The sequence below is a fragment of the Primulina tabacum genome, chromosome 14 (genome assembly GCF_025594145.1).
Source record: "Primulina tabacum isolate GXHZ01 chromosome 14, ASM2559414v2, whole genome shotgun sequence".
In the NCBI taxonomy this organism is placed as follows: Eukaryota; Viridiplantae; Streptophyta; class Magnoliopsida; order Lamiales; family Gesneriaceae; genus Primulina; species Primulina tabacum.
Genome location: NC_134563.1, coordinates 24,605,236 through 24,626,436, shown reverse-complemented (window position 1 = coordinate 24,626,436; position 21,201 = coordinate 24,605,236). Strand labels below are relative to the sequence as shown.

General features: G+C 38.2%; 1 protein-coding gene across 1 annotated transcript; it reads left to right on the top strand.

Moving 5' to 3' along the window:
* The first annotated feature begins 17,010 nt into the window (after positions 1 to 17,010).
* Positions 17,011 to 18,122, top strand: LOC142523865 (uncharacterized). The gene is made up of 3 exons (XM_075627594.1): positions 17,011 to 17,105; positions 17,573 to 17,726; positions 17,841 to 18,122. Exons 1-3 carry the CDS (start codon positions 17,011 to 17,013, stop codon positions 18,120 to 18,122), a joined length of 531 nt encoding a protein of 176 aa, XP_075483709.1.
* The last annotated feature ends 3,079 nt before the right edge of the window (positions 18,123 to 21,201 follow it).

The window sequence follows — 21,201 nt, the reverse complement described above, 5'->3', positions numbered from 1 at the left end:
ATGCATTCCAAAGACCCCTGCTCTGATTCCAACTGAAACGTCTATTACTTAAAAATGCTACTAATTTTTTTTTACCAGCTCATTTTCAATATTCTTAAAATTATGCATGCATGCGACACTTTTGAAAAATACGCCTTTAAAAATGATCATAATTAAATAACAGATAAAATACTGCAGTTTAAAATTTATCAACTCGGCCATCATAAATGTACGTAGAAATAAATCAAGTAATAATCTTGATAACTAACAACTTGTCAAGATCAAGCGTAATGAAATGTTCATGTCCACTCTAAACTCATAAAAAGTGATGTGCGTAAAATATGGTCCTCGGGTCATGTGCGCGCATCCAACACTGCCTACTCAAAATTCGGCACCTCCAGCCTCCTCAACAACATGCTCACCTGCATCATTCACATCTAGTGAGTCTAAAGACTCAACACACCTGTAACGTTATAACAAATACATATACATAAAATGCAACAGTGAAAAATACTTTGGGCAACATACATTTCATGAACTTAAAAGTATAACGTAAACATGTCGTATAAAATCATAGCATGTCAAAACATGTCTCATCATAACATCATATACGTATACATTTTCTTTTCAATGAATTCAGTTCATTTGTTGTGACTTTCGTATCAGCTTTATTCGATGGATCCATCTAATAAAACCGTGGTACCCGGCGGCGGGGACATCAGTGACAACATTACCCGTCCACTGAGCCTTGGACTCAGCTCATAATATCTCATACATATATCGTATTAGTCACAACCAACTCTCATCCTTCAAAAAGTGTTATCAAATTCATCACTTAATAAAATCATGCATATACGTAAAATTTTCCTTAAAACCACGCATACAACGTATTTTCATATTTACGTAAAAATTAATATATATGATACATAAATATTAAAAAACATGATAAATTTGTGCTCAGGACGCTGCCAGTACTAAAAACTCGACTCACGTGCAAAATGACCATTTTTGCTCCTCGAAACCCTAAATGACAGTTTTACCCCTGGACCTCAAAATTTCGACCCGAAGCTTACCAAACTCCTTAAAACACCTCAAAACATATTTAGAAATATTTTTTGACGAAAGCTCGAGCCTGTTTCAAAACTCACATGATTCGTTTTAAAACTTGGACCAGGGTCCCGGTTTTAACCCGAATCAACCCGAAATTTAACCAAACTTTCCAAATTTTTGCCACTCCTTGTACACATCCTACCAGCCCCTAAACCCCACATATCAGACCCACTAAGGCTCTCGGAAGTTCCCAAATGATTGCTGGACAGAACCTGAACTTGGTGAACACCTCAAACCCTAAGGCCGTGCCTAGCCATACTCGAGCTTACCCCACCCTAGACGGAACTAGACCTGCACTAGACCACTCTCGGATCGAGACCAAGCCAAGGACCCTCTCCTGGACCGACTATAACCAAGCCCTTAGCTATCAAGCTCACGGACGTGCATAACACCCAATTGCCCTTTCATTGAACCAACGAACAACCCTTCAACCTAACCCTTCGATCAGTTTAGGGACCACGACCAGCTGCTCATTGCTCTCTCCCAACTCTGTCATGGACCCAACAGGGCTGGCTTCATGGCTGTAATCGAGCCATGCACGGCTGCACATCAAAAATCATGCGATCTAGCTATTTCCTGCATTATACGACCCAACTGCTCGGAAGCCTAACCTAGCCATGCTTCGATCGTTTCTCAGCCCTATACATCCTTTGTCTTCATGTGAAATAGCCCCTACAATGCTACAACTAGCAGCCCTTGCACCAAAACGATGAGATCGTGAGTTATATGCAAAATTTTGCGAGAATTCATGATAACCGATGCAACAAAACAATTTATCATGCATGGTTTAAGCATCCTTCATACACGGCACACACATATCATCAAATATACAATGTGAATGATGAGAAAATGGATACAAGGAGTGCCTTAACGTGAATATGCTCGCAAACTCGAAGATACGCACGTCGGACAAGCACCAGAGGAGCGGGGAGGGAGATTGCTTGATAGGTAATCCATCTGATTTGGTAAGAACTCGGAATCAAAATTTTAATTTATTTGTTGATTCTGCTTTCGTTTCGCAACTAGAACCTAAGAAAACTGATGAAGCACTTGCTGATCCTAACTGGATAAATGCAATGCAAGAAGAGCTAAATCAGTTTACCCATAACAATGTCTGGAACTTAGTTCCAAGATCAGTTTCAAAACCTATTATAGGTACAAAGTGAGTACAAAGAAACAAACTGAACTAAGATGGTTCAGTTGTGCGCAACAAAGCGAGACTTGTAGCACAAGGATATAGGCTAGAAGAAGGAATAGATTACGATGAAACTTATGCACCAGTTGCAATACTGGAAGCAATCATAATGTTCCTTCCCTATGCATCTTTCAAGAACTTTAAAATGTACCAGATGGATGTGAAGAGTGCATTTCTGAATGGTCAGTTGCAGGAAGAAGTATATGTTGAACAACCACCAGGTTTTGTTAATCATTCTCTTCCTGATCATGTCTATAATTTGAACAAAGCTTTATATGGTCTTAAACAATCTTCAAGAGCTTGTTATGAAACTCTTTCAAAATTCCTAACTGATCATGATTTTACTGTTGGATCAGTTGATAAGACTCTGTTCAAACTCACGAAGAATGATAATATTTTACTTGTGCAAATATATGTTGATGATATTAATTTTGGGTCAACTGACCCCGTATTATGTGAAAAATTTGCCAAGCTAATGCAGGAAAAATTCGAGATGAGTATGATGGGTGAAATGACATTTATCTTCGGTCTGCAATTGAAGCAACTGGATACTAGAATTTTTATAAGTCAGGCCAAATATACAAAGAAATTTCTTAAGAAATTTGGCATGGAAACATGCTCAGATGCAAATACTCCCATGAGCTCATCAATCAAACTAAACAATGATCAAGGGAGAATATCAGTTGAGACGACACTTTAGAGAGGTTTAATAGGTTCATTATTATACCTAACTGCTAGTCGTCCTGATATTGTATTTTATGTTTGTATGTGTGATATATTTCAGGCAGATCCTAAGCAATCGCACTTTTCAGCTGCCAAACGTATTTTAAAATATCTTAAAGGCACACAAAATGTGGGCTTATGGTATGCTAAGGATTCTTCCTTCAATTTAGTTGGATATTCAGATGCAGATTATGAAGGATGTAAGATAGATCGAAAGAGCACCAGTGGATCTTGTCAGTTTCTAGGAGACAGACTGATCTCATGGTTCAGCAAGAAGCAAACATCCATAGCAAATTCCACAACTGAAGCAGAATATCTTGTTGCTGGAAGCTGCTGCGCACAACTGATTTGGATTCAACAACAACTGAAGGACTATGGAATCATTGCAAAAGAATCACCAATATTTTGTGATAATACAAGCACGATTGCAATTACATACAATCCAGTTCTTCACTCCAGGACCAAGCATATTGATGTCAAGCATCACTTCATCAGATATCATGCTCTGAAGAAAGCAATAAGGCTAGAATATATATCAACTGAACAACAAGCAGCTGACATCTTCACCAAACCATTACCAGAGACTAAGTTTTCTCATTTTCGCAATATTCTTGATTTAATTTATTTATCTTAATTATATCAATCTTTAATAATGATATGTCAGTTGTTATTCTTATTCAGTTAATCAAATATATTTTAATGAAGTTAGTCATTGTCAGTTAGTTAATTATTTGTCAACTGGTATCAGTCCATACGCAGATAAGGAAAGAACATTGAATCGAATCAACAAGTTTTTTGATAAAATCTAAACCAGGTTACACGATTCATCTCATGTTCAGAGGCATCTTGCCAAAAGGGAAAACCAATTAGTCAATTCATGACTGTTAATTCTCCTGAAGCCTTCTGAAGAAGAAATACTCTCCAGTACATTCTCCTTCATAAGCATCAGATGAATAAGAACATCATCAGTGACAAGCTCTGAAGTATGGTTGACTTTAGCACGCCTCTTTACTTTTTTGCAGTTGCTCTCTGCTTGACAGTAGCAACTAATCCATCATGTTGAATCGTTTGGAGCTCATGTACCTTGGTCCATGTTGACATCACCTTTTGTAAAGATGAATTTTTCAAGCGACTTATTTAGTTTCTCCAAACGACGAGGTGTCATTGCATGATGAGGGACGTTGGAACTACCTGAACTATCCATCGGTTCTTAATTGTTATTATCGAATGATAATGGTCTTATTTATAGATAGCTCTTAAAAAGACATGAAAAAGATGAAGAGACATCAGTTACCAGAATGGACTTAACTGATCTGGACTAAGTTTCCTTTACACTTTCTTTTATTTACATGCATTTATTGAGGGGGAATATCGAATATAAACGGATAACGAGAAGACAATAGTCAGTTGGCCTTTAACTGAAATGATTCAGCCTATAACTGATCACTCAGTTGCTGACCTAACTGATCTTCTCCAATAAGTTAACTGATAAATCGATAAATATTCCATAATAAGTGATGTGACTGATTATTACACATTTAATGCATGTCTTTCAATTAATAGTGTTTTAAAACGTGGCCCCACGTAGCCCATTTAAATTCTACACACACTTTTATCACATGTACACAAGATTCTATTCAATTTATCTTTGACTGACATGTGTCCAAAAATTTGAACAGTCACATACAAACGTACTTATCCCTGCCTCATTTGAGTCTTTCTTCATTTACGTGCATTTCAATCTCTAGAGCAAATCAATACACTGAGCTTTCTTTCTCGCAGATAATCAATCTTTGAGAAATGGCAAACAAAGTTCCAGCATATATGTTGAACGCTATGGCTACTTATTTTGATTCAGTCCTGTCTGTTCAAGATGATGCTATCAAAAGTGTGTTTATCAAAATAGAAGCTGCTGGACTGAAGACATTTTTGGGACTTTCTTGCCAAGAAATCTAGCCTAAAGAGATTCAAGATCTCTACGCCAACGGTTTTATCTCTGCTGACGGCAACATCTCCTCCACCATCAACAACTTGTTGCTGATGATCAACGAAGAATCCTTCAGCAACCTATTTCAGTTGCCAACTGATGGGCTATCAAATATTTCTGAGGTAAAATCCTCTGATGTTGAGGAGATGCAAACTCTGCTGTCTGCCGATGGTCGGAAAATCAAAGTCTCTGATCCCAAGAAGGAACTCAAGCCAGAAATACAGTTACTAGCTGATATAATGGCCAAAGGGCTTCTAGCTAAAGCATGATCTTTTGTTGCCCTCACGTTTGAGAAATTTCAAGCCATGACGGCCATCATGACTGGAAAAAGACTGAACTGAAAAGGTATCATCTTCAATCTTTTGAAGAACATGTTTCAGTCTTCAAAACAGGAAGGATTTTGATGTGCAGCTTATCTATCTGCTGAAGAGAAAGGCTTTAGTGGGTGACTCATCTGAGAGGACATCCAAATTAACAATCTTCAATGCCAAGAGTATTCAGCTGCCTAAACTCAAGCTTGACATCTCTCTTGAGCAGTTTGTCAAGGTGGAAAAGGAGATTGGGATGCAAGGGGCTCCCAAATCAGTTAAAAAAGCCAAAATGGCAATTCAGAAAAAGGAAATCAAATGTAAACTGATTGTCAATGAAACTGATTCTGAAAAGACTCCTTCTCCCAAGATCTCCAAGAAGCCCAAAACTCAGAAGACAAAACCTTCAATTGATGTGGGCACCATTCCAACTAAGAGGCTGATCCAATCGGGAGCTGAACAGCCGACCAAGGCTACTTTTCTGAGAGCAATACCAGTTGGATCCTCAACTGATGATCAGTTACCTCCATCTACTGCTCTTCTCAAGAAGACTTTCACCGAATCTGGTGAAAATAAGAAATCTATTGGAGTTAAAGCTCCACTCATCACTATCTCTGGCCCAATTGCTCTGCCATTTTTCCAGACCTAAAGGGATAGTGATCAGAGAACAAATTGATACAACTAGGTCAGGATTGAGCATTCTCATGTTTTGACTGACTCAAAGGGAAAAGAGGAAATAACAGAAGAGCCCAGACCAACAAACACTATTCGAACCCATATTGACCTCATCTGGAAAGAGGTCTATGAATTTTCTGAGGCTAAGCTCAAAACTTTTGATGAATGGGTAAAGTTTAGAACTGTCGTGTTTGCTAGGCAACAGCAAAACAAATCAGTTTTGAAGAAGTTTATTGCCCTGGAAACCATTATTCTGAAAATGGTCAAAGCAACTTCAGTGGCTCAAGAGTTGCAGAGGAAGAAATATTTCTTTGATCAAGTACGGGCAAAGAAAATAAAACAAATGGTTGTTCAGCTACGCCAAAACTTCGATCCCACTAGTCCAACTGCCTTTAACGACAAAGCAGTTATGACCAGCTGGACACAGTTCTTTTATCTCTACAGATGGAAATTAAGCATTGGGAACTAGATCAAGAACTGATCATTCCAGAATATTCCCTAGATCGTTCATCAGAAAAGGAAGCTGAACAATCAGTTCAACTGGAAAAGATATCCGAGGAACCAGTTGCTGAATCTGCTAAGCAAGTAACTGCTCCTTCTTAAAAGGATGCACAACCGTCAACTGATGCTCCTCATTCCTGAACTGCAGGATCTCAACTTAACACAGAGGCTGAATTATCATTTGCAAACATTGATGAAGTTGTTAAATCAGTTGCCACTGATATTCAACAGACTACTACAGAAGCAGTTGTAGAATTTTTCGCAAACATTACTCGACTCATGACTTTGATCTCGCAACAGTAATATTTGCTCTCAAGTTTTGGAGACATTACTTATATTGGGAGAAGTGCAAGATTTTCACTGATCATAAAAGCATGAAATACTTATCACCAAAAAGTGTTGAATATGAGGCAACAAAGATGGTTGGAGTAGGTGAAATACTATGACTGCGATATTAGCTACTGCCCGAGAAAAGCTAATTCTGTTGCAGACGCGTTGAGTAGAAAGACAGTAATTATCTTACAATTGACAGTTCAAAGACCATTGCGAGCGAAGATTCAGTGATTAGAGCTTGAAGTTTATGCTAGGAGTGAGGCTCCTAATCTTTCTACTATTATTGTTCAGTCGACTCTGAGAGATAGAATACGCGAAGGTCATTCTTCTGATGAGCAGTTGTAAAAATAGAGACTGAGAGACTAGTCTAAGGGTCGAAAGCTGTACTTTGAAGAGGATGGCGTAGTTCGATACTGAGATCGAATATGGGTTCCTAGTGGCGATTGACTAAGAGAGGTTATTATGAAGGAAGCTCACAATACTCCGTACTCCATTCATCTGGAAGTACGAAGATGTATAAAGACCTGCAACCATTGTATTGGTGTCCGGGCATGAATTGAGACATCTTATGTTTTGTGTCCGAGGTTTTGAAATGCTAGCAAGTTAAGGTAGAGCATCAGAAGCCAGCAAGTAAGTTTAAGCCACTTCCTATTCCCAAGTGGAAATGGGAAAATCTTACGACAGACTTTGTAGTGGGATTGCTAAGGACTATTAGAGGTTTCAATGCCATTTGGATGATAGTTGATCATCTTAAGAAATTAGCGCATTTCCTACCTATTAAGACGACATTCACCATGAAGCAGTATACAGAACTGTATATTTGAGAGATAGTCCAACTTCATGGGATTCCAATATCTAATGTTTATGACAGAGATCCGAAGTTCACATCGTCTTTCTGGAAAAGTCTGCATTCAGCGATGGGAACAAAGTTATTGTTCAGTACAATGTTTCTTCCCCGGTGGTAAGTGCGAAAGGGTGATTCAAATTTTGGAGAAACTACTATTAGCTTAATGATCGATTTCCAAGGAAGTTGGGAACCGGAGTTACCTCTAATGGAGTTCACCTATAACAATAGCTACCAATCATCTATAGGAATGGATCGTTATGAGGCGCTTTGTGGAATTAAGTGTGGATTGACTATACATTTGGACGAGGTTGGTGAAAGACGAGAATTTGGTCCGGACTTAATCAAGCAAAAAGCAGAGCTAGTAGTCAAAATCCGAGACAGAATAAAGAGTGCTCAAAGCTGCCAGAAGATCTATGCTAATAAGCGACGAAGAGAGCTAGAGTTTGCTGTGGGTGACCACGTATTTGTGAAAGAAGCACTTATGAAGAGTGTTATGAGATTGGGCAAGAAAGAAAAACTTAGTCCAAGGTTCATAGGACCGTTTGAGATTTTAGAGAAGATTGGGACATTATCTTATAGAGTGGCGTTTCCACCGACGCTAGCTTGAGTGCATAATGTGTTTCATATCTCAATGCTGCAAAATTACATGTCGAATCCTTCACATGAACTGAATTATGAGCCTCTGCAGTTGACTTCAAATATGTCATGCGAGGAAAGACATATTCAAATCCTGGATAGGCAAGAAAGAAAGTACATAAAACTGTATTTTAAAGATTATTTGAGACGCGATCGATGAATGTTGGTCCGGGACCGTAAAGGAAAAAATAGTTTTATTAAATGATTTTTTTAATTAGTTAATATATGATATATTTTAAACGGTATTTTCGAAATAAGGCTTTTTGAGATATTTTTACGTGCCGAGTTGTATTTTAAACCGGTAGGGATGTTTTGGGAACTCAGCTAAAAATTTTCGAAAACTTTATAAACAAAATATTTTACCTACTTTCTAATGGGCCTATTCTAATATTATTATTGGGCCTAATTTTGTACCATGTATTTTATATATCAAACAAGTCCCAAAACCCAATTCTACACAACACAAACTCGCGCACACCACCTCCTAGAGCATTAGGACTCTAAGGGCAGCAGCCATACACGAACACACATGCCAGTTCAAGGTTTTCACATGGATTTGAAAAGAAACGTAGCAAGTCCTGTCCCTCTCTGTCGATGTTCTTCGCATCACAAAAAATTGTTTTGGTGCGTGATATACGCAAAGTCACGCCTTAATCTTCCTTCACTCATAATTTATATCATGTTATATGTATTGATACATGTTTGCATGAAAAATGTGGTACAATATCTTATATTTTCGTTTTTATGGAAAAACATGAACAAAACTAGAGTTTTCATCTTTTTAAATTCATGTTTATGATGCACAAAGGGGCTGCCAAGGTAAGGCCATGGGAAGGGATAAATTTCAGTGTGTTTAAGGTGGTTAAGGGTCGCGGTTAAGAGCTGTATAGGTGAGGCAAAGTATTGAATGAAAATTGGGGTCTGAATAAGCTAGGGTTTTCGGTGTTGGCTTCGTAGGAGGGCGCGGCAACCAGGTGCAGTAGAGAAATGTTTAAGGGGCCTAATAGGGTCTAGTCATGGTCCAAGGTGGCTTGAGGGAAGGCAGGAAAGTAAGGATGGAAAGGCTGCACGAATTGAGATCAATAGGGGCAAGGGTTGAATTTTTGTTGGAAAAGAATGAAAGGGCTGCGCGGGGTACTTTCCAGGCGATCTTGTGGTCCACAAAAGGCTGGAGGGGATAGGAGTAGCAGGCGCACGGCTAGGACACAACCTAGCTATGGCCGCGAGTTTGTAGGGAGAACCGTTCACGTCATATTGCATGGCTCGCTAGAGCTGATATAGGTAGGTATAAGGGGATCGGTCATGTTCCTAGGAAGGTTGAATAGGAGCTGTTTGGGTCGGCATAGGGCTAGGAAGGAAGGGGCATAAGGTTTGATCAAGCTAGGGACTCAAAAAATGTGCAAGAATTTCCAGCAAGGTCTTAAGCTTGTTCAAAGGTTTTAATTGGCTTAATTTGGGTTGTATAGGGTATGGTTAGGTGTTAATAAGCTATAGTTCAAGTTTGGTAAAGTTTGGTTATGTTTTGAGTAGATTCAGATTAAAACCGAGACGTACGTTTATGTTTTAAAACGAATTGAGAAATTAGTCGAATAGCTTAATTTTATGCCTAAAAAATGATTTTGGGTGTATTTTAAGGTGTTATGTTAAGTTTGGATGGATTTGGGTCGTCAGTTTATGGTCCAATGATAAATTGGGAAAGTTTGGGTTTCTCGGGAAAAACGGTCATTTTGCAACTGAAAAATGTTAGTCGTCATGGCAGTGTCCTCGATGCTTTAATGAAAGTTAAAATTTTTATTTTGAAATTTTATGGAATTTTATGATGAGAAACTACAATGCTAAAAGATGTGTGCATGCTTCGTTTAAAAATAAAAATGATTTATGTGCATGAATCATTAAGTGTTGAAAATAATGTGACTAATACGATGATATGAAAAAGGTGACTTGATTGTGACTAATGATGATATTAAAATAATGTGACTAATACGGTGATATGAATCATAAAGTGATGAAAATAAAAAAAGGTTGAAGGAGGTGACTTGATTGTGACTAATACGAGGTTATGAAGATATGCTTATACGTAAGGCCAAGGCCCAGTTGACGGGTGAGAGTGTCGCTGATGTTCCCGCCGCTTGGTACAATGGTTACACATAGATAGATCCATCGACCTGCAGCTGATACGATAGTTATCGACCTGAATTCAATAAAAAGGGAAAACATATACGTATATGATGAAAGGAAAAAGGTTTAAAGTTGTGCGTGTTCATGAAAATCTATTTTGTTAAAAGTATCTTTCATTGTTGCTAGTGAATAAATATGTATTACTTGTTATCATGTTTAAGGTTTGCTAAGTCAATAAACTCATCAGGTGTAATAGATGTAGGTGAGCGTGATGTTGTTGATTATGGAGGACTTGATGGTTGAACTAACTGGACTGATGGTACACATAACCTGAGAACTTTTGCTAGTTTTCTTGTAGAGGCCCGTATTTCGTATTTGTAAATTTGCGGAATTATTTAAAATTTTTCTCTTTAAATAAATAATCATGCAACATTCATAAAATGATATGATAAAATAGGTTTAATTTTTAAGATAGCAGCGGAAGTAAATATTGTTTTCAAAACAAACACTTAAAAATCATTCAACATATTAAAATTGGATTTGAATATAAAATAATGCATAAACTGAAACATGAGGTCCTCGGGTTCCTACTACTGCTGACCCAAGCTAGCTCACTGGTCTCCACCCTCGGTCTCGACCTCATCAGTACCTACAACAATCAAGTCTAGTGAGTCTAAAGACTCAGCATACATATATCGTGAATAACAAGTAAATATATCATAAAATTTCGTGTAACGTAAAAATATTGTATCGTAAAGCGTAAGGTGAAAATCATGTCATGAGTAATTATAAATACGTGCATATCTGAAAATCATACGTAAAAGCTTGCTCGATAGAGCTCTGTCATAACATATCATATCGTAATTTTTGGTAGAGATAATGTTTCTACGCAAGTGGCCCATAACATAACATAACATGCACGTCTGATCAGACTAAACCACAGTATACTGGGCGGTAGAGATCATCACAGCCCTTGGACTGGATATCCGTACCCATACATAATCGTAGACCGGTCGTAAGTCACCGGGTGAAGCAATCCCATAAGCGTAAGGTGGCCACAAGACATATCGCATATATTTCAAAAATAAACATTTTATATTTTATGCACGTAATATAATTATAACCATGTTTTTACCGAATGAGTTGGATCGTTCACAGGCTCGCTGCGACCTAATTCTAACATGAGAAACATGCAAATAATCTTAACTTGAACAACACTTCATAACCGAACCAAAAACGAGACAATTATGTCCAACATACTTAGTATTCGACCATGGTTTTTTACCAACCCGAACCGACATCGAAACATCGTTTAACCATGGTTAAAATACACCAAAAATACTGGAAAACATGACCCTAGGGCTGTAATACACGAAAAATGTGAATGGAGGCCAAAATCGTGAAACGCTCTTTCGAGAGTCACTTTGGCACATTGCACCGTAAATCCTCGTACGACTACTAACCTTAAACAAATCACAAACGGCCAAAAACATGACCTCCCTAACTCATTGAGGTACTGTCCAGTCCAAGGCCATAGGCTAAAAGCCAACCAAGGACTCGCACGATACCTCTGAACCGCAGTAAAGCTGCTGTCCAAAGCCGTGACAACAGCCGTGCTTTCCTTTGCATTGTTTGCAAAACCAAGGCCATTGGGGCTTGAACCACTGATCAGAGTCTCTTTCCAATGTCCTAAGGTGTGGCTTGAACCATTGCTAAGGGAACTTGGCCAAACACAACTCAAGCAAACACCTAGGACAACCGAAGCTTGAAACCGAGAACACCAAACAAAATTCTGTACGATGCGATGGTGTGGATCACTTGTTGTCTTGTGTCGTTCCAGTGGCCATATGATCGACCATGGATTGATCTAGACATCATGAGGTATTGTATGAACCATGGCTAAGGGCTAGAAGCCAACCAAGATCCACCCAACACTCCAAGACCGAAACTCACACACCCAAAACAGAAAAATGAAACCGAGGGGCACTTGTATATTTTGTTTTAAAAATCGATGGGACCATGAACCAAGCCTTGAAATGCCATCTTGGTCACGTCCTAGACATGCTAAGGAAGGGTTCTAACCATGGTTACCGGCCTTAGACCAACCATGATCCGAACCTTCAACTTAGACAACCAAAACAAAGGAATCGAGACTCAAACTTGCAACTAAGGGAGAGTTGCTGTCAAGTCTTCATCCAGCGTGCATGGGGCTTGAACTAATGGACCAACATGATCCTAACACACCCTAGTACGTGCCTAGATGCAGCCTTGAGCGCCTGGAACCGAGCCAATCCCTGAAATCACTAAAACAAGCCAACCTGTGAAGCACAAGGAAGAGCCGAAAAAATCTGTGCAAGTTTTCGAAAATTATGTGCTGTCAAATTCGATGGATTCGTGCTTCATGAACATAATATGGTTTAAAAATGTATATATGACTTGATTGAAGAGAAAAGAACGGTATCTACATGCCTGGAAATTTGTTTTGAATAAAAAAAACAATATGACGAACACGGCGCGACGGAGACGGAGTTTCTTTCTTACTTTCTTTCTTGATTTTCTTGTTGATGGCTCAAGTTTTTGCTACTGATTTTCTCTGAATTTTCGAGAGTAAGGATGGAGAGAATGCAAAGGGGATGAAGGGGAAGTTTACTAATTAAATGGGGAGGTAGAATGGCAAACAAATCTTTCTATCCTACTTGTTTGCTAGATAAGGAATGAGGTGTGATATCATGGGATTGAGGGGTGATTTAGGGGGAGTGATGGCCGATTTTTCTTATCAAAATGAAGGTAAAGATATTTCTTAATTATTAATTATAGGTGATTTAAAGGTGAAGGGATTATCATACCAAGAAAGGATAAGGAAAATGATCAAAAATGCAGAGTTTCCAAGCATGTGAGGATTTGATTCCAAGGGGCCGAAATTGCTATCAAATGTGTGGTAAAAATATTGCTTAATTCATGAATTTTGACTCTTTAAAGTTTTAAACACATACTACGTATTTTAGTGAATTAATAATTTAATTTAGGATAACAATTTTCTTGCATGCATGGCTAGGTCTTAAAATAAATTACTATCATGTTAAGTTACAATTTCTTAAATAAAATAGGTTTAGATTAATTTATCCCCATTGATTACACATTTTAATTTAGGCTTTTAATTAATTATTGGACATAAAAGAACTTATTTACTACTTAACTCCAATTAATTAAATAAATCCTTAAACATTCTTGTACATTAAAATAAATTATTCTTTGACTTAAATTAAATTTAGGAATATTTTCTTATTATTAAATTTTATCTCAATACTCCAACTCCAGTCCGGCCTCGCGTATTAAACCGAAAAGATAAAACTAAACTTCTGCGATTTAAAATAAATGATCATGACTTAAAAAATTTTAAAATGAATTAAACCCTCATGCATGTGTGAAAATCATTTTAATTTAAATAATAGTAATTATGTGTGGCTTATACGTAGTCTGATTTATCGGGTTCTACATTTCTGCATTAAGATTACTTTAAGATTTTATGACGTTATGCTTTTGTATCGTTCAAAAGTCAACCCACGTAAACCGCATGCATGTAAATGTGTTGAATTGCTTAATTGTTTTATTTAATTAATTTTAAATGCTTACTTGATGTATATATATAATTATAGGTCTAATTGCATGATTAAATGATTAGATTACATGATTTCATGAGAATTGAAGATTTTATTCGAATATTCAATAATAGGATGGGGAAAACAGATCGGAGATGACCACGATAAAATTATTTTAAAATAAATTTTTTCAAGGCTTATTATTATGATTAATTTTTTCTAAAAATAGTAGAGTCCAAATTATTTTACGAGAGGAGTTCGATTTTATTCGGGAATCCGGTTCTCTAAGAAGGCTGGAGGGTGGCTGGGTAAGGAGGGAAGAGTCCAAAAACCCTAGGACTCCTCCCCCTACACGCACACGTCTTTATCAGCAGCAAGGGCTTGTGTCTTGTCTAGGGGTCTAGGCTGGTCTAGTAGGGTCTAGGGAGGATGGCTTGGGGTTAGGACATGGTCTGCTGCAGCACGGTCCATGGTGGCTCGATGAGGGACGACAGCGACTTAGGAGTCTTGAGCATGGATGGTTCGTGTGGGCTGGGGGCTGGTGCACTGGTCCGAGAGGGTTCAGGTAGGGTCCAGGAGGGTCAGGGTTAGGTCTGGTCCTAGGTGGCTCGAGGGTGGCTTGGTGTTTGGGATGGTTCGAATTGACTTAGAGCTTAGGGTTCGTATTGGCTAGGGTAAAAGGAGATGGTTTGAACCATGGGTCCACGGGGGTTGGTTCGTGGCTCACGGGGGTAGTTTAGGAATGAAAAGTTTATGTTTAAAAATTGGGAAGAAAATATTAAATTTGAAATCTATTCGGGATTAAAACGCTTCATGGTTTAGTAAATAAGTAACTAAATCAAAAAGCTCGAGTTTTCGTCAAATAAAAATTTTAGAGCTTAAATAGTTATTTGGGATAGTCTCGAGTCAATAAAACTAGGTTAAAGTCAAAATAGAGGATTTTTGAGTCTAGGGGCAAATCGGTCAATTTACACTTGGGTAGTACAAAATGGTTTGGCAGTGTCACAAAGAATTATAACACATGCTAAATAATATTTTAAAACTTTTGTGATGAAAATATGAGATTTTATGATTTATGATAAAACTTTGCAATTTTTACTGTTAAAAGGCTATTTTACGAATTTGGAAAGGACGCGATATTTTATGATTGAAAAGAAAAGAAAAATATTTTGAAGGATGTGAATTGACTGTGACAAAAAGGATATGATATATGATTATTGGTAATATCGTGAGGGAGAAAGCCCCAGAGAGAGCCCATTTACGGGAGATGGCCCTAGAAGGAACCCAATGATCGTATTCCATTTACCTCGGTTCCTAGTGCCCGTCCCCATGCGCAATGGTGAGGTAAGACTGATCAGTCGACCAAATGATACAACTAGTCACTTTCAAAGATCAAACTTCACCCAAAATGATAAATGATGGAAAGCTTTATGATTTGACGATTTATGATGCTTACAAATTTATGCTGGCTTATTTTGAATAAAAGTATGATTTTTAATGCATGTGCTTGTATATGTATTATTTTTTACTCATTTTTAGAACGTGCTGAGTCATTATAATCACTAGGTTTGAATGTTGCAGGTGAGGATGAGATTGATGGAGCCGCTAACGCTTGAGTGGATCGAGTCCGACAGTACACTCCCGAGATACATTATTTTCCGCATTAACTTCATAGTCAAAGTTTTAAAGATTTTGTTAATGATTTAATTAGAGATTTTTATGCTTTATTTTGAAGTAAGTATTGATCAGGTTAATATTTGACGAAGGATTTTTGTTAATTGACGATTTATGGATTTTATGCACTTGAGATTTTAAATGTTAAATTGATTTTTGAGTTTTGGATATGTTGAGTATTTTAAACTTGCAAGTTTCGAATATTGAAGAAAAAAATTTAGTAGGATTTTAAGGTTTAAAAGTAGTGGGCGTTTCAGTTGGTATAAGAGCAAAGGATTCCCAAAGGGTTGTGTCACTGCCACGAGAAGCTCAAGAAGTCACGCCTCGAGTCTATGAGTTTTTACTACTTAAAACTTTATATGCAGAATTTTAAATGCTTTCATGATACATGATATAGGAGGTTAGATGCATGTGTCATTTAAAAAATTTTAAATGCATGTTGGTTACGTAGTATAGACGATTTGTACATAGATGCCTCCTAGACGGATTCTTAATAGGGATAATGAGGATAGGCAGGAGGAGGAGATTCTACCTGCTTCACCTAATCAAGATTCTAGTGCCCGTGTACTTTCCGGTATGGTTTGTTTACTAGAGCAGCACGTGGGAAATGGTGCGAGGGTCCGACCAGAAGCTGTCTATGAGTTGTTTAGGAGGATGGATCACGCGGATTTTTCTGTCACTACTGATCCATTTGTGGCTGAGGATGGATTAGATCTTTATAGATGATATTTAAGTATATGGATATGGCGGACGCTGACCGAATTCGTTTTACCATCTATCTGCCGAAGGGCGAAACTTCTATATGGTGGGAGGGAGAGGAGCGAGGAGTGAACTGGCGACACTGACATGGGAGGATTTAAAGAGGGTATTCTATGATAAATATTTCACTACCGACATTCGTTCTAGGCTTGAGAGAGAGTTTATGAGTCTCCGCCAGGGGGACTTTACTGTTGCTGAGTTTGTGCAGAAGTTTGTTAGGGGTTGTCATTTTGTGCCCTTGATTGCCAATGATTATGCGGAGAAGTTACGACATTTCTTAGATGGATTGAGGCCGACGATCCTATGAGATGTGATGTTGACTGATCCTATTGACCATACTACTGCCGTTGCTAAAGATTTTCTAGCCAAGCAATCTATGAAGGATATTGACTGGGAGATGCAGCGCAAGAGGAATTGTGCCCAACAATTAAGTCAGCCGAACAAGAAGCCGTTTACGGGACCACCGAAGCTGCCATGACAGTACAAACCGCAAGGACATCCACCTAAAGAAAACTTCCCAAATACTGAGAGAAGTCCACACTGCAAGGAGTGCAATCGCCATCACTATGGAAAGTGCACGTGGGGCACCTACAAGTGCTTTAAGTGCGGAGGAATGGAGCATAAGGCTGCTGATTGCCCAAAGCTTAAAAAACCCAGGACTGTTAGGGCCTATGTGATGCACGCTGAGCAAGCAGAGCCAGACACTACGCTTATTACAAGTACTCCTAATATTCATGCATTTTAAATCGCCTTATTTCTTGAGATAATAAGCATGAATGCTGGAATTGAATTAAGGTGCATGGAACTTGATGGCTTAGAATTGCATGTTTCAAATTATAGGGTTTAAAGAAATAATTATTGCAAACACTAACCATTTAGGTCAAATTGTAGATGCTTGAAAAATTAAGGTACTAAATAGATATTTTCGAAATTTGGTGAAGAAAATTTGGACCAATTCGAAAATTTCAAGGGGTTAAAATGTCAAATTTTCGAAGTTTTAAGAGTTTACTTGGCACTTTTTGAAATTTAAAGTGTTTAAATGCTAATATGAGAAACTAGAAAGGGCCTATATGATATGAAATTTCAAAATTTTATGGCCTTAATCGAATATGATGAAAATATTATCAGGACGAATTTTGTTAGCGGCGTAGCTACTTATGCTTTGCTAGATTCTGGAGCTACGTATTCTTTCATAATTGAATCTTTTGTGAAGCAATTGAGAATCTTACCAATGGACATAGAGTCGAGATTCAAAGTTATAGATCCTTCTGGCGAACGTATGGTCTCTACAAGCATGGTTAAGGATGTGGAACTCAAATTGCAAAAGAATATTATATGGACGGACCTTATTGTATTAACAATGCCCGAGTTCGATATTATTTTGGGCATGGATTAGCTCACACTAAATGGGGCTACTATTGATTTTCGGCGGAGGTCAGTGTCTATTAGACTGCCCAGTGGGAAAGCATTCATCTTTGAGACTGCACAAAACAATCAAATGCCGCATATCATTTCACGTATTTGTGCAAAGAAGCTTATTCGAAGAGGCTGTCAATGTTTTCTTGCTAGTATTATATCTGTACCCACTACTGACAGTCGATTGATCGAGGATGTGGAGGTTGTCAAGGACTTTCAGGACATGTTCCCTGACGATGTTTCTGGTATCCCACCCGAATGAGAGGTGGAATTTGCTATTGAATCAATGCCTAGTACTGTGCAGATCTCTAAGGCACCGTATCGCCTAGCACTTGCTGAAATGAAAGAATTAAAATATCAAATTCAAGCCTAATTTCTCTTCATGGGGCGCTCCAGTACTATTTGTCAAGAAAAAAGATGGGAGCATGAGACTATGCATCAATTACAGAAAGCTGAACAGAGTGACAGTGAAGAATAAGTATCCATTACCTCGAATCGAAGATTTTTATGATCAATTGCAAGGAGCTTCGGTATTTTCAAATATAGATTTATGGTCTGGATATCATCAGTTGTGCACAAGATGACTTTTAGAACGTGTTATGGGCATTATGAGTTTTTAATGATGCCTTTTGGATTGACTAATGCTCCGGCAATCTACATGGATCTCATGATTCACGTATTTCATTCATACCTCGATCAGTATATTATTGCTTTCATTGATGACACTTTGATCTATTCCAAGAGCCGAGAGGACCATGAGCAGCACTTGAAAACGACCTTGCAAGTGTTACAAGATCGGAAAGTATATGCAAAGTTCATCAAGTGCGAGTTTTTGTTAGAGAGGGTGGCACTCTTAAGCCACATTGTGTCAAAAGAGGGAGTAGAGGTCGACCCATCTAAGGTCGAGTCAGTGAAGCAGTGACCAATGCCTAAAAGTGTGAGGAAAATCCGCAGTTTCTTGGGTTTGGCTGGCTACTATCGTATGTTCATCAAGGTTTTTTTGTCCATTGCAGTACTCTTGACATCATTGACAAAGAAAAATGAGAATTTTGTATGGGGAACGGAGTGTCAAAATAGCTTTGATCAGTTGAAGCAACCACTCACCACCGCACCAGTTCTAGTGATGCCGACAAAACAAGGGGAATATGTGTTGTACACCGTTGCTTCGAAGTTAGGATTGGGCGCAGTCCTTATTCAGCATGAGCGAGTCATAGCGTATACGTCTAGACAGCTGAAAGTACTTGAAAATAATTATCCGACGCATGATCTTGAGCTTACAGCAGTCGTATTTGCGTTTAAAATTTTAAGGAACTACTTGTATGGAGAGAAATGCAAGATCTTTATGTAACACAAAAGCCTCAAGTATTTCTTCACCCAAAAGGAGCTAAACATGAGACAAAGAAGATGGCTAGAACTTGTAAAGGACTACGACTGCGACATTAGCTATCATCCTGGCAAAGCTAATATAGTGGCGGACGCCTTGAGTAGAAAATGGTCAGTCTTGGCCCATTTATCAGTACAGAAATCTCTACTAGTGGAAATTCAGTGGTTTGATCTTGAAGTTTATGCTAGAGGAAAGGCCCTTAATCTCTCTACGTTGACCGTAAATTCCACTTTGCAAGATAGAATTCGAGCAGGACAATCTAATTATGAGCAATTACAACGAGATGAATCAAAAGGCAACATGTTATATTCAGCAGAGGATGGAATTGTTAAGTATCGAGGTCGACTATGTGTTCCTATTGGTGATTCACTTAGAGTTGACAATATGACTGAAGCTCACAGTACCCCTTATTATGTTCATCCCGGAAGTACCAAGATATACAAGGACTTGCAACTTTTATATTGGTGGCCGAGAATGAAACGAGATATTATGCGCTTTGTATCCGAGTGCTTAACCTGTCAACAAGTGAAGGCAGACATCAAAGACCAGCGGGAATGCTTCGACCCCTTCCCATTCCCGAGTGGAAGTGAGAGAACATTACTATGGATTTCGTGGTAGGATTGTCAAAAACGGTGAAAGGACTCAATGCCATTTGGGTAATAGTGGACCGCCATACTAAGTCAGCACATTTCCTACCAGTGAAAATGACTTTTTCATGACACAGTATGAAGAGCTATATATTCGATAGATAGTCAGACTGCATGGAATTCATGTCTCTATAGTGTCGGACAGAGACACACGATTCACTTCATCATTCTGGAAGACTTTACTTGCGGCCTTGGGAATCAAACTACTATTTAGTACCGCATTTCATCCTCAAACAGACGGTCAGTCTAAGATAGTCATACAAATTTTAGAGGATATACTCCTAGCCTACGTGATCGATTTTCAATGCAGTTGAGAACCGAAACTACCTCATGTGGAGTTCACTCACAAAAACAACTATCAATCATCTATTGAAATGGCTCCATACGAGGCACTCAATGGAAGGAAATGTCGATCGCCTATTCATTGGGACGAGGTAGAAGAAAGGACTACGATGGGACCCGAGATAGTGCAGCATGCCGCTGAAATGGTCTCTAAGATCCGAGACAGAATGTGAATTGCTCATAGTCGACAGAAGAGCTACGCAGACAAAAGAAGACGAGATCTCGAGTTTGTAGTAGGTGATCACGTGTTTATAAAGATAGTAACTATGAAAGGTGTTATGAGATTTGGAAAAAAAGGCAAACTTGGTCCAAGATTCATTGGACCGTTTGAGATACTCGAAAGAGTAAGAGCATTAGCATATCGAGTGGCGTTGCCACCTAATCTCGCAAGAGTCCACAATGTCTTCCACATATCGATACTCCGTAAGTACATGTCAAACCATTCACATGTACAAAAATTTGAACCACTACAACTTACACCAAACCTGTCCTACGAGAGAGAAGGTTGCGGAATAAGGTGATAAAAATGGTCAAAATCAAGTGGTTGAATCATTTGGAAAAAGAAGCCACTTGGGAGACCGAGTCGGAGATAAGGAGTCGTTACACCGAATTATTCGGTAAGTCATAATTTCGAGGACGAAATTTTATTTAAGGGGGGAGGATTTGTAACGTTCAAAAGTCAACCTACGTAAATCGCATGCATGAAAATGTGTTAAATTGCTTAATAAATATTTTTTTCAATAAATTTATTCAAGGCTAATTAATATGATTAAATATGATTAAGTTTTTCTAAAAATAATAGAGTCCAATTTGTTTACGAGACGAGCTCGATTTTATCCGAGAAGCCGGTTTTGGGTAAACGATGGACTTTTAAAGGACCAAAAGTATTATTTTTGAAAATTAATTTTGTAAACTTTTATTTCCAATTAAATAGGTATTATTGGGCCAAATTTACCAATAATTATAAG

What these genes read in the sequence shown, in the direction of transcription:
- LOC142523865 (XM_075627594.1), top strand. Translation starts at nt 17,011, where the DNA reads ATGGAAAGTGCACGTGGGGCACCTACAAGTGCTTTAAGTGCGGAGGAA. An exon ending in AGCTTAAAAAACCCAGGACT is followed by an intron (nt 17,106 to 17,572) that starts GTTAGGGCCTAT and finishes AAATATTATCAG; the next exon opens with GACGAATTTTGTTAGCGGCG. An exon ending in ATCCTTCTGGCGAACGTATG is followed by an intron (nt 17,727 to 17,840) that starts GTCTCTACAAGC and finishes GGCATGGATTAG; the next exon opens with CTCACACTAAATGGGGCTAC.